Here is a 16,143-nt window from a genome sequence, read left to right on the forward strand (position 1 = left end):
GATTGAATTCCCTCCTGAAAGGTGGAGGACCCACAACTACAGTTCACCATTTCCTGGTAGATTGTATTGAAAGTATATATGTCAATAGCAATGGAGAGTGTTTCATGTAGCTGACTGAAGGAGATGCCTCCCTAATCTACCCACCACCAAACCCTCCGCCGTCCATCTCCTCCAAGTCCTGTCCACTGTCATAGCGCATCTTCTTCTTGGGGTCTGAAAGGACACCATATGCTTCGCCCAACTCCTTGAACTTCTTCTCTTCTTCCTTTTGCTTCTCAGTAGTGTCATGGGAGTGTCGGTCTGAAGACAGACAAAGGTGGGACATTTTCAGGAGAGTAGTACTGCTGCATAAGGTTCAACTATTCATATGTCAGCATAGTTCTATCATATTGAGGCCATGAAACATGTCTATGAGTCACTATGGTTATTCTGACATATCGGTGTAAGGATTATGTGCCAGTTCACTGCTAAATTACAGTTAGACTAGCTAAATTATATATCTTCCAATGACATCCAGCAGTAAGGAAGTATACTGAAACCAACATGTCCTGCAGCAGGCAGTAATACGTAAGGGTGAAACGATACACCCATATTCAGATGCATCATGATACTCTACCCACGGTACCATATACGATAAATGTGGGCCCATTTATCGATACGCCACGATACGGAACGAAAATCTCAAGTACAGCTTTTCCTTGCTATTGTGCCTTTCAATAAACCCCTAACTTGGTTATAGCGCGCGGTAACGTATGGCTCCCAAAACATACTTACATTTTTAATAAGCTCAGGTTTTACACTGACAGATGTTTTTCCCCCATCTCAAACAACATTATCAGCTGATCACCGCAAGCACATAACACCGAAAATACAAGTCAGCATAACCGAACTGAAGTACGCAATTCAATACCATCATTATACTATCTTGTTATTAAAACATGTTTATTGTATATCTGGACATGTGTTTGTAATATATTTCATTAATTTTATTCAAAATTTCATTTAATATGTTTTCATTAAGTTAGGTGAAGTCGTGTGTGAAGAGATACAGCAACCACAGTCAGATTACCTCTTTTGACACATTGAAACAAACTTTAGTTGCTAAAGAATGGATACATATATTAAAAATGACATACTTTGACTCTTTAAAAGTCATATTTGTGGCAATTTGGCTAATATATTTCAACATAACATTTTCGCAATCTAAATACCTGTTGCGGGGGAGTCCCTACAGTGACTGGTCAAATTGTTCCATACGTAAAAATATCCTGCATCACCAGTACCAAAATGCTACACTTGTGGCTTTTATAATTTTAAATACATATAGAGTAAATGCTGCATCTAAAGTAACACGATATTGGAATTTATCATATAATGGGTAGGTTTCTCGGCAGGATATAGCCAACGAATAAAAAACAATATCCGTTGGGGTCATATGCGGATAGAGATGCAAATATCAAAGGTCAAGTAGGACTACTTTCACTGTTTATAAACAAACATGGCGTCCCCCTCGTCATTCAGCAATCGAGTCAGAATTAACCATTGGGAATCTGGATAAACTACAGGGATAATTGTTATCATTATCAAAAGAACAGTCTAATATACTGAAAATTAGTGTCTAACTGTGACGTAGCTAAGGAATTTTATAAGTTTGGGGAACTTTGGAGATATAAATTTTGAAACAATATTGGGAGGGCACGAGGCCTTGCCAAGCGGGATCAGTAGCCACATCTGTGCTTGTAGACCTCTGCGGCTTGAAACCATTAAAATAGTTGAATTTTGCCAAAATATGTTTGACTTGTTACCTTGTTTCGTTTTGTCGCTGTGTGTACATCTGACTACACTTCTTAACGTCATAACAGGATAGACCGACTGCCAACAACGTCTGACCGTGGCTGTGACGTCTCATAGACTAGGGTTAGAGTAGCTTCCCTTTGACAAAGGGCAGTTACTCTAGCGAACAGATCGATGGATTGCCACGAAAGGCAATTAAAAACAACTGTTGTTTTGCGTAATAGTTGCTTCGTCACTGTATAAGAAACAGCTTTCAGTTGGAACTATCTTGGCTACTGTCACTGTCCAACTGACACATCACTTACCCTGTGACGTATTAAATAATAATGAGCGCATTCCAGGAAAACTCGCAATGTTATGGTAATGTTTGTGAGAGAGGGGAAGCGATCTTGAAGCACAGAATTAAAGAATGACATTATATGATAAAGAGATTATCACGCTTGTGTGTTTGGGGATGGTAATTATCCTGTATTAGGAATAAACACTGTATTTAGCTCGCCAAGGCTCGCTAAATACAATGTTTATTCCTAATGCAGGATATTTACCACCCCAAAAACACACTCGCGTGATAACCTCTATATATCATTCCTGATAAAACAATAATTTCAGATACAATTTCTTCGACCATTGCATACAAATTCTTTGAAGTTGTATCACTGGTGAAGTACATTAATTATTTTCGGGGGTTTGAACTTTGAATTGTTTTGAAGGAAAGTTAGAGAAAGTTCCACTTTGAAGCTTAACAACTTCAGTAGTCTTGTCATTATAAGATAATGTTGACTGTTACAAAATTATGAAAGGTTCAATCTTGACAAGCTTTAAGTCTTGTTTTTGTATCATTGCGTATCGAGATACGAATCATATCATGACCAGAATATCGACATGCGTATCGTATCGTGACCTTCCTGTATCGTTGCAGCCCTAGTAATATGCAATATCACGTTAACGTTACCAGAACCTGCAGGAAGGGATCACACTTAACACAACAGATTCGGTACAACTAGTAAAATCGAGATATTTTTATATTTTCATAATTATCCTGCATTACTTGTTATTGCATTCATTGCTTGTTCTTGACAAAAGAAGAGCTGTTTGAGGTTTTGCTGAAGAACTTGTTCCAACTGGTTGTGGCTAATCCCATCACACAGCTCCCACACAATCATGGATGTGATGACGTCATGTATCATCACATTACTGCCAGATTTTAACCTCTGAAGACATCGTGGGGAGGCAGCTCTGCATCGGGTGGGCCACTTTAGGTGAAGTAATGCAGCATAAGTACACAAATATAAAAAAGATCTAGATTTTACTAGATTTTTAAAGTTATCCTGCATTAGTGTTTAATGCATATTTATTGCACGATATGGCAGAGGGCATACCATCAGAGGCAGTCCTCAGTGACATGAACTATCCAGTAGTTCACGGCAGTCGTTGAGCACATCACTTGCGCAGATCTATAACTACTTTGACCAATCCTGTCCTTAGACAGTACGAGAGTATCAGGACATGCCGGTAAAAAGCAGCAAGAGAAATTCGCATGCGCTAGAAACTGATTTACTATGTCAAACAGCTGTCGGGCCTGCGAACACTGTGAGAGTCGGGTTAGGCTGGCTCTTGGTCATTATTTTATCTTCTGGAACTAGCAACACTGAAGTGTGAGAGCCACTATAATAGGTAGTAATGGTGCTGCCTTTCATGTGTCGCTTGGTACGCAGATAAGGGAGGTATTCGGCCAAGAATTGAGGCGACAGTGGTGGGGGTCCTGATCCTTTACTTTACAAAAGGTTCTGTAGGAACGCCACCTTTCATCATAAAGGTCTTGGGTTAAAGGTCTATGTGCCATAGCTATGGTCATAACCACCCCTGCTGAATAGCCTATAAGTTTATCAACCACCCTCTTGTAGGTCGACAAAGAACGATCAATAGGAAAGCAAGGCTAATGGTTGCTCTGATCTTCTGCATCACCCTGGGAAGAAGTAATGTTGGCGAAAAGTGTTCGCTCTTAGCCCTTCCAACGGGATGCTCAATTCGTCCACCGCCCAAGCGTGAAGGTATGGAATCGGGGAGCCAAAAGGTGCCAGGTAGTTCTGGCAAGTGACGATGAGAGCAATTTCGGGATGACCAAGACGCTGACATACAAGATGAAAACCTCGAGAGTAAGCTTCCATACCAAGGGAGCTGCCCTAAGATCAGGTGGGATGTCAGAGGTAACTCTGTTCAGGAGAAACTTCCTAAGGTGTTCGTATCTACGGTCCATCTGTTGAAAAGACTCCTAAGATGGGGGGATAGAGCAACAGATAGGCTAAGGATCCTGACCTGAGCTTGTTTCATCCTGGGCTGACGTGACCAATCCAAGAAGCACTTGCAACTGTCAAAGTATAAGCGGCTGATGAAGAGTGGGTAGCAGTTGTTAGATTGGGCTCTCTACAAGGGTGTAAAGTTGAAAAGTCTGATTGTGTCCTGCCTTGAAGTTATGTGGAAACGTGTATTCATAAGCGCACTAATGCTAAAGTAGATGAAATAAACCCGCTCCTCATTCGATCTCCGAGGCATCGACGTAAAGGTTAGTGGGAAGTCGAAGCTGTATGCAGTAGATAAGGCTGAATATATGTAAAACTTTTGCAATATATGAAGTAAGGTGATCATTTCCATCCCCTGGGTGTCGTATAAGCACTCCGATTTTTATATCAACGTGACAATGAAGAGAGGATCCTTGTTACTCCACGTGGAGTCATCAGAGGTCGACAGACGGTTGTGGGAAGAATTATAAAATTGATCCTGTATCTAGTAGATAAGGCTGAATATATATTCTTTGGTCTGACAGATCGATCCCTATGAAATTAGGCGATCGTTTCCATCCCCTGGGCATTGTATAAGCCCTCCCGGTTTTATGGTGCCCTGTTACTGCGCATGTTGGCATCGGAGGTCTACTGAAGTTGATGTACAGCTACAGGCGTCTGGCCGAGTGGTTGCAGCATTACATACAAGTAAGCATGCAAACCAATCTGTACAAATACACTGCACGGGTCACTTTATGTCAGATGAAATAATTCAGGTTGGAGATGTTTACAGTCACAGAGTTCTTGACACGTAACATGTAAATCACCCTGCGCAGTAATCTGGAATACCGCATTTTGCCGGAGACAAGCTTCACACGGACAATCCCCTGTGAACTGTGTGGTTGACAAACAAGTGGTGTTCCAAGTTCTGTGTAGAATGTGTGACGTGTCCGGTGTAGAACCAAGTTGATCATCACAAGTGTGATCGTCAATTTTTGGTGCAGATCATGTCTACCAGAACCCACATGAAAGAAATTCTACCAGTGTACTATTGCCCTCTTAGAGAAATCGTTCCGTCAACATTGATTGGGCACTGTTTAGACAGGGAGAATTGGCGGGAACTTTCACTGGCTTGAGAAAAACGTTGGACCTCTGTTGTATGAAAGACAATCATGTGTCAAAAGAACGCTCTGATCTCATGAGGGTTGTTGGTCGTGGCAGGATCCAATCGGGCTGTTTCATAAGCCTGTAGAATGAGAGCAACTAATCACAATGAGATCGTGCTAATTTCTGTCTGCGTGGTCATGCTGGGTGTGTGCTATGTCCACCACCTCCAAAGCATGGATGGGGAAATCGTCTTTCCTCAACCGAGGTACCATGAACGCTGACAATAGAGATAATATCGCAAATTCTTCATCCAATGCTGAGACCAGATCCTTTAGCACTGGGTCTGGTGAACAGGGGGGTAGGCTTGGACCAATAGTGCCTCGTTTATCCACGCCCCGGGCCAGCGTCTGCTGAAACATGGACTGCATCATCTGCAGCCAGGAGGGATTCCAGAAGAACTCTTCGGGCGCCAGCTGGAAGAGTTGAGTCTGAATCCCAGGGGCGCCAAAAGTGCCGACAATGGTGCCTGCTGTTATGATCCGAGTCATAGAATTGAAGAGGTACTGTGTAGGTGCTCAAGAGCGAAGGTCTGAAAACCTAGAGACGTTGAAGGCACCCTTTGTAGCTGCTCAAGAGCGCTGGCGGTGATGACACATGGAATGGTTGCGGGAAGGCCGATCCCTGGGTTGTTGGCACCAAAGGTAGTCATAAACATGTAGATAGGTGTAGACGCCAAGGTGGTCATCTGTGTCCGGAGTACTGCTGACTTAGGAGCAGGTATACAGGTGAGGTGTTTGCCCGTCAATGTAGAGAGAGGAGACGCAGGGGAAACCTATCTTAGAGGGCTAGATGCTGGTAGGGGCTTCCAGCCCGAAGCTGTGGCTAGTGGAGATGTCGCAGTCTCAGAGGAGGAAGACATCATCATTTTGGCTTGTCTAGCAGCTTACTGCAAACGTCGCTTCTGAGCCCCTTGTTTACTTGGAGAAGGCTGTGGGAGAGAAGGGTACACAAAAGCTACATATGTAGCTGTCGAACATGTATTCGAGCAGTCCAGACACAAAGGGTGGGGGTTCCAGCCAGACTTGTTTCCGTGGCACTGAGTACCATGGGACATAAATCTGCAATGAAGCAGAAGGTGTAATCACAATGTGTTCCCACCATGATTGTGTGTGTATGTAATATATTAAACCCAGAACACGGATGTTAAGGGATAAGATTACGCAAAGAAAGGCGTATACAACACTTTTGTAGAATTTTCCTATTCGGAATATTCTATAAGTAATACGTTACCACTGTTATACCGAGGCTGTTGTCTCCCACAACTGCTGCTATAGCGAAATCTACCACAGAGATTTCAATTACCTCATGCAGCACGTGCGTAGCCACCTAGCTGCCATGTGACACCCTTCACTCTTGTCTCCTGCGAGAGCAAGTGCTCGGGGGACGGACGGGCGGGCAGCAGCCCAGTGGTAACGTATTACTTATAGAATATTCCGAATAGGAAAATTCTACAAATTACATTAAGTAATACGTTACCACTGTTATACCGAGGCTGACTACCACAGTAGGCGGTGGGGAGCACCTACAACCCGAATCCTGACTGCTAGCGTTCATTCCGACCAGCGGAAGTAAACACCAAGGCGGAAGCACTCGATGCGCATGCACCTAGCTAGGCGTTACCCTATAGGAATACCAAAGCACTGTCAAGCGCATACCGTAAGGCTCAATCGTCATTGCCAAAACAACCCCACGGCCAATCCAAACGGCCCCACTGGATAGGTATTTCATCGCCTCAGCGGATGAGAACACTGTATCTGCGTGAGCTTAATCTTAAATCAGGTTAAACAGTCGAAAAGAGGGAAATTAATTTCATTCAGACTGTATATCCCAGAGCAAGCCTACTTTAAGTATGCATTAGGCGCGTGACCTAATTCCAGTATTTGTAAGCATGCATCACAAGGTTGGGATACACGACAGACAATTAAATACATAATTGTCAAAATACAAATATGGACAAAGCACACAAAAAGCCGCCCTCACCTGTGGTGTGAGTGCGCTGGTTTGCGGGACCCTAACTCCTGTACCCACGGCAGTGGGAACATTGGAGTCGACCCAGATTGACCAAGGTCTTACGCCTGAGGAGGTCGGAAACGCGCTGGGCACACCCCTTAGGTGCTCGCTTGCGCCGAGTCAGAACGCCAGTAACAATCTCGTAATATTTGGGAACAGAGATATTCGAGTGTAGGGCAAATGTTGCCGCTAGCGCCCTGATCTCGTGCGGGTTTGACCCCGCTACCGGTAACCCCCGAGACCGGTACGCCAGATTGATGACAGAACGAAGCCACAACGCAATCGAGTTGCGAGTTATGTCAACCATGCGATTAGGGTTACACGATATGAACAGACAGTCACGCCCTTGTCTACGTTCTTTCGAAGCCTTAAGATAATACTTAAGGGCCCTAACCGGACACAGCGCTCTGTCCTCAGTATCAGCTGGATGTAAGATTTCTTTGAGTGATCTTACAGTGAATTCTCTCTCCGTTTGCCCGATTCTCTGATTCTTGGCGACGAAGCCCATGAGCAGGCCCAGGCGGACCGCTCCTTCGTCACCCCTATCGAATCGTACCTTGGCGACATCGAGTGCATGAATGTCAGATACACGTGCCGCCGTGTCAAAGGAGAGGAGAAATGCTGTTATCACCGGCTCTTTGGAGAGACTGGTACCCATAGCAACGTCCCGTACCGTAGCAGCGGACGAGACATAGTTGGCAATGGAACCCCCGGAGAGTTTCCGGGTCTCTCGCAAGTGAGACATGAAACGAGCAATATCCTGCACAGATACCTTATCTGGCGAATGAATGTGATGTTTACACCACCACTTCATGAAAATAACCCAACGTGCATTATACACCTTCTGGGTAGAATCACGATGCATACTAACGTATGCCCGAGACGCCCGGCGAGAAAAACCTTTACTTCTCAGACGCTCGGTGACAACATCCACGCGTGCAGATTGAACTGCCCTGCATTTGGATGAAGCTGACGGGTGTGAGGGTGGATCAAGAGATCAGGTCTCACAGGCAGTGGAAGTGGCGACTGCGTGACCTGGGTCAGCAAGTCGGGGTACCACGATCTCTTCGGCCACATGGGCGCGATCAGTAACATTCGACAGCAAACTCCTCGGAGCCGGCTTAGAATGTGTGGTATCAACGCTGTCGGCGGGTAAGCATAAGCGTCCAAGCCCGTCCAGTCTAACGCGAGAGCATCGTGATCGACGGCCCTCGGGTCCGGGACTGGTGATACAAACAACGGGAGTTGATTGTTGAACCGCGTTGCGAACAGGTCGACCATCGGACGGCCCAAACTTTCGCACTGAAACACCACTGGGTTCAGCATCCACTCTGTGGGCCTCGATATAGCATCGGCCAGTACGTTCCGCACACCTGGGATGTGACGGACGCATATCTGGCATGGGACACTGTCCACCAGAGCGTAAAACTCGAACGTGAGATCGAGTAGCGAGTGACTGTGGGTTCCCCCCAGTTTGTTCACATAAGACACTACCGTCGTGTTGTCGGTCGCCAGCATGAGCCGGGCGTCGACGAGACGATACTTCCAGTGATTGACTGCCTTGAACTCGAGACAATTGATGTGAAGACCTATTTCGTCTGCGCACCACAGCCCCGAGCTCACCTCCCCCTCTAGATGGGCGCCCCAGCCCACTAGAGAGGCGTCTGTATACAGGTTCAACGTGGCCCGGTAGGGCCGCATAGAGACTCCTGATAAGACATTGTAAGGGACCTTCCACCACTCCAGATGCGGTCGGAGCCGATCCGGGAGGGCGACGGTCGCACTGTTCACCTCCGTTGCTAACAACTGGATTAAAAACCGTTGCAGCGGGCAGAGTTGGAGACGACCCCGTTCGGTGCAGTCCTGGGCTGATACAAGTAGCCCTAACAGCTGTTCCCAAAAGTGAACAGTCTGTTGCACCGCTAAAACTTTGGCAATCATCGCCTAAATATTGTTCCACCGGTCTGGGGGGACAAAGAGGCGATGGGACACCGTGTTAAACCGACCTCCGATGAACTGCAAGTTCTGAGAAGGGGTTAACTGGCTCTTGGGGAGATTGATAATCCACCCCAATTGCTCCAAGAGCCGACGTGCGAAAACGAGATGGCGTGGCAGGGTGTCCGTCATTCGATTTGCGACTAGCGAGTCGTCCAGGTACGCGAAGTACCGGACACCCCTCCGGTGGAGGAACCCCACTATGGGAGTGGTTAACCTGGTGAACAGCCAGGGAGCGGATGAAAGACCGAATGGGAGTACAACCCATTCGTAGTGCCTGCCTTGAAAAACAAACCTGAGATACTTGTGATGATCCGGGTGAATCGGAACATGCAGATAAGCATCCTTCAGGTCGATCGAAGCGAGCCAGTCGGCCGGCATGATCAGTGCTTTCAGGTCCGCCAAGCTCAACATTCTGAACTTGGGCGGCGTGCGCAGGTAGAACTCATTGAACGATTTCAAGTTGTGAATCATTCTGAGTTCGGCACTGTCCTTCTTGGGAACGAGAAATATCCTGGAGTAAAACCCCGGTGTTATTTCTGGTAGAGCTAACTCCCGAACTGCCCCCTTCTCCACCAACCTGCCGATGGCATCGGCGAGGAAGGGAAGATCGGTTTCCGAATAGAAACCTGCCGACGGGGAAACGGTGAGCGGCGGATTCGCTTTGAGATCGAGCTGATAGCCGTACCGAATCGTGTTGACCACCCACGGGTCGTCGAACACTTGTTCCCAATTCTCCCAGTAAGTCTGGAGTCTGGCTCCCACTGGGGAAGGAGAGGGGGGCCTGACAGGCTGTGGCAGGCGCAACTGTCCAGGGCCAAGTGACTCGGGTTCGCCTACGGGCCAACCGAAGTTGGCGCTGTCGGCATACGAACCCCTCCAATGAGAGTCACCTGGAGGGGCCCTTGCCGTCCTTAGACGACTTGGGCTTCCCCCAGTTCCCCTTCTTCCCGCGAAAGGGCTGCTGAGAACCCTTACCGGAGCCCTCAGAGCGGGGCTTCTTCCCAGAGGAAGAAGAACCTGCCCCCTTAGGCCTGCCGGACGCAGCATCTTGGGGCGCGCTCCGCTTCGGAGCGGCACCCAGGCGCCTATGCAAGGACCCCACAAGATCCAGTGTGTGCCGAGAGGCCTCGGCAGACACAGCGGCCTGTTGTTCCTCAGAACCCCAGGGATCTTGTTATTAAACAGGGTCCGAGCAGACCAAGGCTGCGAAAGGAGCACCTCCTGATTGGCAGCTTCCAACCCTGAAGCAACCAGATACAACTGGCGCCGAAGAAAATGGCACGTGCCGGAAATAAAGGCCGAAGCCCCGGCAACGTACTCCAGGGAAGCATTTAAACCGATCAAGCAGTTGTAAATGCTCTGGTCTCGGTCTGTAGGAGAACCTTCAACCAGACTAGCCGCTGCAGCCAGGTATGTGTCTCCATAAGACATTGCCAGCATGGAGTGTCGAGCGAGGGTGTCCAGCTGTTGCAAGGTACCTTGTGGTACCGTGGCAACCAGTGGGGCACGGACCCCCAAACGCTCCACATGGGCTTCCGCGGAAGGACCAGCCTCGGGAAAGGCAAGGTCATGTACCGGGAAAGACCCTTTTCTCCACGACCGTGGAGGTAACGGGCGACCCCGACCGGAGGCAGCCGCGAAGGCCTTCTCCAAAGAAGGCTTAATCCCGCGCAGCAAGGTTGATGCCGGGAAAGCCTTGTCGGACGTCTCGTCGTACACCTCGGAGGAACCCACGGAACCGTGGATTCCCAGCGGTATCGGCAGGGGCTTTGGCATGTCCTCGAAGAGGTCATAAACCATGGCCACGCGGTCCTTAACCGATAGCGGAGCAACGGTTCGGGGGAAGGACCGGTAACCACAGCAGCCGTCGCCGTACCGGTGGACCCCGCGGCCACCGAAGAGGCCGGGGACGGAACAGCCAGCGGCCTATCTTGCGATAAGGCCGCCAGATTGGAGGCCACAAGTTTCGACAACAATGCGGCGACGGAATCCCCAGACAGCCCGAGGGCCGCAAAGGGATCCACCGCAGCCGAGGGGGTGGTACCCGCACGGGGACCCCGACCGGACGAACCGGCCACCACAGGGGTGGAGACGGACTGGACGTACAGTCGGTAACGCTCAAACTCCGCAGGCCCCAGACCTTCGCACAGGGTGCACCGGGTGTCCCCGCAAGGAACCCTGCACCGCGTGCAACGATCGTGAGGATCCCGGGACGACAAAAATTTTCTGCACATCGCGCAACTCCGAGGAGCAGGGGTAGAGGGGGTGGAGACTGGGGACAATTCCATGTCAGACATTGTTCGTATTCTATAAACAAAGAACAAAACATGGTTACAACGCACGCACCTCAATGATTCACAAACGAGCACTTTCACAAGAAAATAAACGAGCAATGTGAACATATAACATACACATATAACTTTCATATAAAGAAATACGTGATGTTAACCCCCAAAACATACAAGAACAGGGGAAAGGTAAAACACAACGTGCATAGGCGAACCCCGCAAGTATATAGAAAAAAGGGCGGGAAACATTTTCCGTTTGGCGGGAAAATTATAACCAAGCGTAGCTACCGCAACGCCCCATAAAAGAACAGTTTATTAGAGAATAAACGATAATAAATATCACAAAATATTCAATGAACGCTTCAGCAGGAGGGAAACACGTCTTGCTTAGCAGATGAAGGAGACAAGAGTGAAGGGTGTCACATGGCAGCTAGGTGGCTACGCACGTGCTGCATGAGGTAATTGAGATCTCTGTGGTAGATTTCGCTATAGCAGCAGTTGTGGGAGACAACAGCCTCGGTATAACAGTGGTAACGTATTACTTAATGTAATTAGCAACCACAGGAAAGCACAGAAACACAAAGAATTCAGAATGCACGACAAGAAATGAATTCTAAATGGCTAACTGGAACAATAATACGCCTGTATCGTGACAAAAAGCCATCATCAAGTGTTAAATATGAATGCAATGGTAAAAGTCATATGTAAGATATGAAGACACAAACCATATGAAGGATATAATTCACATAAAAGAATAGTGTTGTAATAACAAGCAAAGGACTGAAATGGATAAGGCTGAGAGCTCAAAACAGGTGACTGTACAGCATGTGATGTCATCACTTCTATGGTCACTTGTGACATGTGTGATGGGATTAGTCACACAACCAGTTGGAACAACTTCTTTTTCAGCAAGACCTTGCAGAACAAGCAGTAAATGCATTAAGGAGTGATGCAGGATAAGTTTTAAAAAATCAAGATTATTCTTCACACACCAGATACTGATTATGTGGTTGTCCAGAGTGTAAAAAACTGCCCAAGTGGACTGTTTAAACATACAAACAACAACTCTGTATAAGTGAATGAGAGTAATTATGGCTTAACAGAGCATCAGCAATCGGGTAGCTATTCAGAGCGACTCCAAATAAGACATGCACATACCTGGATGGTGTATAAGTGCTCTCTTGCGATAGGCCTTTTTGATTTCATCTTCAGTAGCATTCTTACTGATACCAAGGATCTTGTAGTAATCCTTTCTTTTGCTTTTCTTCAGTTCTAGTTTGGCTTCCTGAAGCAGTCGTTTGTTTTCTGCAATATCCCGACAGTCAAGTAAGCAACAGGTGACATTGGTCAAGTGAGCTACATCATGTCATGTTATTCAGGGAATTAGCTTCTTACAGTTGTCAAATTAGCTTCATGTGACAAGAGTGAGTGAGAGAATGGGTTAAATCCACTTTTAACAGTATTCCAGTTATATTATGGGGTGTAAGCTAAATGTGGGAGGAAAGGCTGCAGGGATGCATGTCTCAGACTTTTACCACTTTTTTTAAACCCACAAACACAGGTATGGAGTTGACAAACCTAGAAACATAATTAGACTAAGAGATGCAAAACAGCACAGCGAAATGTGGTGCCTTAGACGACAGGGCCAACCTCCACATGTGACAAGCATTATGTGAGCTACAACATGCCACGATATTCACGAGAGTTACTGCGTGTGATACATATAGTTGGAAGGGTGGTCAAGTGAGCAGACATGTCAACTATTGGGATTTTATATTGCCATGAACTCCCTACCTTTTGACTTGTCCATTTTGAAAATCTTCTCATAATCACACACAGCTTCCTGGTACTGCTCCGTCTCCATATAGCTGCAACACCACAACACACCTACATCCACAGAGGCAACACTGGGCAGCAGGACAATCCCATTTACTATGTCTACATACACACATAAACGACATAATAATTTAATCCCTTAGCCATTATAGCAATTACAATGACTACAGTTGGTACCAACTCATATCACTGTTGTTGATTGTTGTCTTGCTGAAGTCGGCAATGTTCCAGCTGCATAATAGTGCCTGGGAAGAGTCTGAACACGTCAAACTAGTGGTTCATAGAATGGTCCAAATACAGCTTAATTTAATTGAGTCAGTCTATGAATGAGAGTTCTTCAACTTCCAGTAATAAAATGGCACAGGACAACTGACAAAGCCTTTCAAGCACTCACCATTTGGCTCGGCGAAGATATGCCTTTAAATATGTGTCGTCTAACTCTACTGCCTTGGAACAGTTTTCTATAGACTGGTCAAGTTTATGCAGCTGAAACCCAAAAAATAAGCATACAAAGTTTCTTGTTTTAAGGATGCATTACGTTATGCATAAGTTATCAGCACTGTCATGAGGGATAGGTTGAGGCTCTCATCAAGTTGACTTCAGAGTGAGGACTTCCTCTGCTTCCACACTCAAATGGAGGGCAGCGGGTACCTAGATACTAATAAGCTACAATGTAAGCAGAATAATAATATATAACATGTATAATAAAAAAAATACTGTTCATACTTCGCTGAATACAACATAATACCCGTGAAGATCTGCGTTATTATTGATCTTCAGCACCCCATTCTTGTCGTAAGAGGCGACTAACAGGACCAGGTAGCCACACTCACTAACTTGATTGACGTATGTCATCGTATCTCAATTGTCTAGATTGATGCTAATGATGTCAATCACTGGATTGTCTGATCCAGACTCGATTATTTACAGACTGCCGTCATATCGCTGTAATATTGCTGAGTGCGGCGTGCAACGAACAAACAAAGAACGAATACCACATACGTGGTCACGGTCATGAAAGAATTAAATAAAACAATTTACACAGATTTCTAGATGTGATGCTTCTTTATTGTGCAATGATGCACATAATGATGTATATCTGGTTCCTACTCATGACTATGATTTTCTATCAGCATACTTGTGTCACACAAAATATGTATCCTGGATCCACATCATATTTAAAAAGCAGCTACTGGCAAATTCAATTCCGTGTTGAGTGGCTGGTCAAAACTATTTAGAGTGAGTGAGTGAGTTGGGTTTAACGCCGCTTTTAACATTATTCCAGTCATATCGCGGCGTGTCAGCTTTATGTGGGAGGAAAGCCCAAAGTGATGCAGGTCTGAGACGTTTACCACTTCTGTGAAATCCACGAGCACGGGTATGGTGCTGACAAACTGATTATTTAGAGACTGCTGGAATATTGCTGAGTGCAGCATCAAATAACCAAACAAACAGTTCTGTGTTCAGAACACAAAATATGATAACATTGTGATTAAATAAATAACATTTATCGATGTCCCATAGAAGACATGACAAGTTCTGCACCTCCTATAAACCTGAATAGCAGCACTACTAAGTCACCTTGGAGCACACAGTAGCTCTGTTGAAGTACAGCTTGGAGTTGGTAAACTTGTTATTGCTGTCTATAGCTAGGGCCTCTGAGTACAGGTTATATGCTTCATCATACTTCCCGGATCGGAAAGCTGTGTTGCCCTCCTCCTTCTTGGCCATCAGAGACTTGGCTTTCTGGAACACACAGTCGGCCTATATCACAAACTGCCCAATCATTAAATATTCCGTGTCTGGAACACAAGACCCCAACAGTGAAATGCTACAATACTTAAAAACAATACGATCCAATATAAAGTGCAGTTACTGCCCTTTTCATGCATACTGCTTTACTGTGCATCTCGTGTATTCTGGTCATGGCGGCAATGGGAGTTTGTGTGCTTGTTTTGCTGTTTGCAAATTTGGTCAATGAAAACTTGAAATGTTCCATAAAACATCACTAGACATGATGATTTACAAATTCAATGGTATTTGTGTACTGTATGCAGGACAATGTTTCATACACAGGGGTTATGATTTACAACAAGCGTATAGTTGACAAAGTCTTCTATATCCCCCGCCCATTTTAACATGTTATGGTCCCAAACCAGGTAAACTGACCCAACATTTCGCTTAGCCGATGTCAAAATAGCTGCAATGGAAATTCTAAAATAAACATTTCTAAAACTCCTTAATATCAAATGGCACTAGTTCAGTTGATTTAATAGTTTATTTGTTATACTCCTTAACATGCTTAAGTAAACCAATCCTATATTAAAACTTAAATCCAACTATGCTCCGGAAACAAACTCTACCCTTTAGAACCTAAGTCCAACTTGTTGCATTGACTTCCTGTTAGTCATTTCATTGGTCGGTCATAGTTCGTGAAAGGTTGTTCTGATGTGACCTGTAATGTCCAGGAATGTCCTTGACGATAGCGACTGAGATTGAGGCAATCTAAGCATGTGATTAATCCTGTTTTCATAACAAGACAATACATAAAATTGGGCTATATATCACCAGCAACTAAAGTGAGGCCACCATACTGGGGACCATGGGGACTTACAGTACCTTAGCTACCTCCATGGACCCCAGCAGGATTGACACCATTCCTTTAGCCACTTGAGATTATGGAGAAGGTTTGGCTAAAGATTAAAACAAACAAATATTCTACAATTAAACACTGGTAGACATTAAATACTTTGAATGACTTGGGCTTCCAT

General features: G+C 45.8%; 1 protein-coding gene across 1 annotated transcript in view; it reads right to left on the reverse strand.

Annotated features, from left to right (window-relative positions):
• The window catches only part of LOC139463753 (dnaJ homolog subfamily C member 7-like), a 34,514-nt gene that overhangs the window by 5,992 nt on the left and 12,379 nt on the right, over window positions 1-16,143 (reverse strand). Inside the window, exons 8-12 of the mRNA XM_071245025.1 lie at window positions 14,954-15,118; window positions 13,767-13,858; window positions 13,331-13,404; window positions 12,695-12,841; window positions 145-300 (exon numbers count right to left, since the gene is read on the reverse strand). Coding sequence (XP_071101126.1) covers window positions 145-300; window positions 12,695-12,841; window positions 13,331-13,404; window positions 13,767-13,858; window positions 14,954-15,118 — 634 coding nt within the window. The remainder of the gene's footprint in view (window positions 1-144; window positions 301-12,694; window positions 12,842-13,330; window positions 13,405-13,766; window positions 13,859-14,953; window positions 15,119-16,143) is intronic.

Source organism: Haliotis cracherodii, unplaced genomic scaffold (genome assembly GCF_022045235.1).
Source record: "Haliotis cracherodii isolate W230 unplaced genomic scaffold, xgHalCrac1.p SCAF_16, whole genome shotgun sequence".
NCBI classification, from domain to species: domain Eukaryota; kingdom Metazoa; phylum Mollusca; class Gastropoda; order Lepetellida; family Haliotidae; genus Haliotis; species Haliotis cracherodii.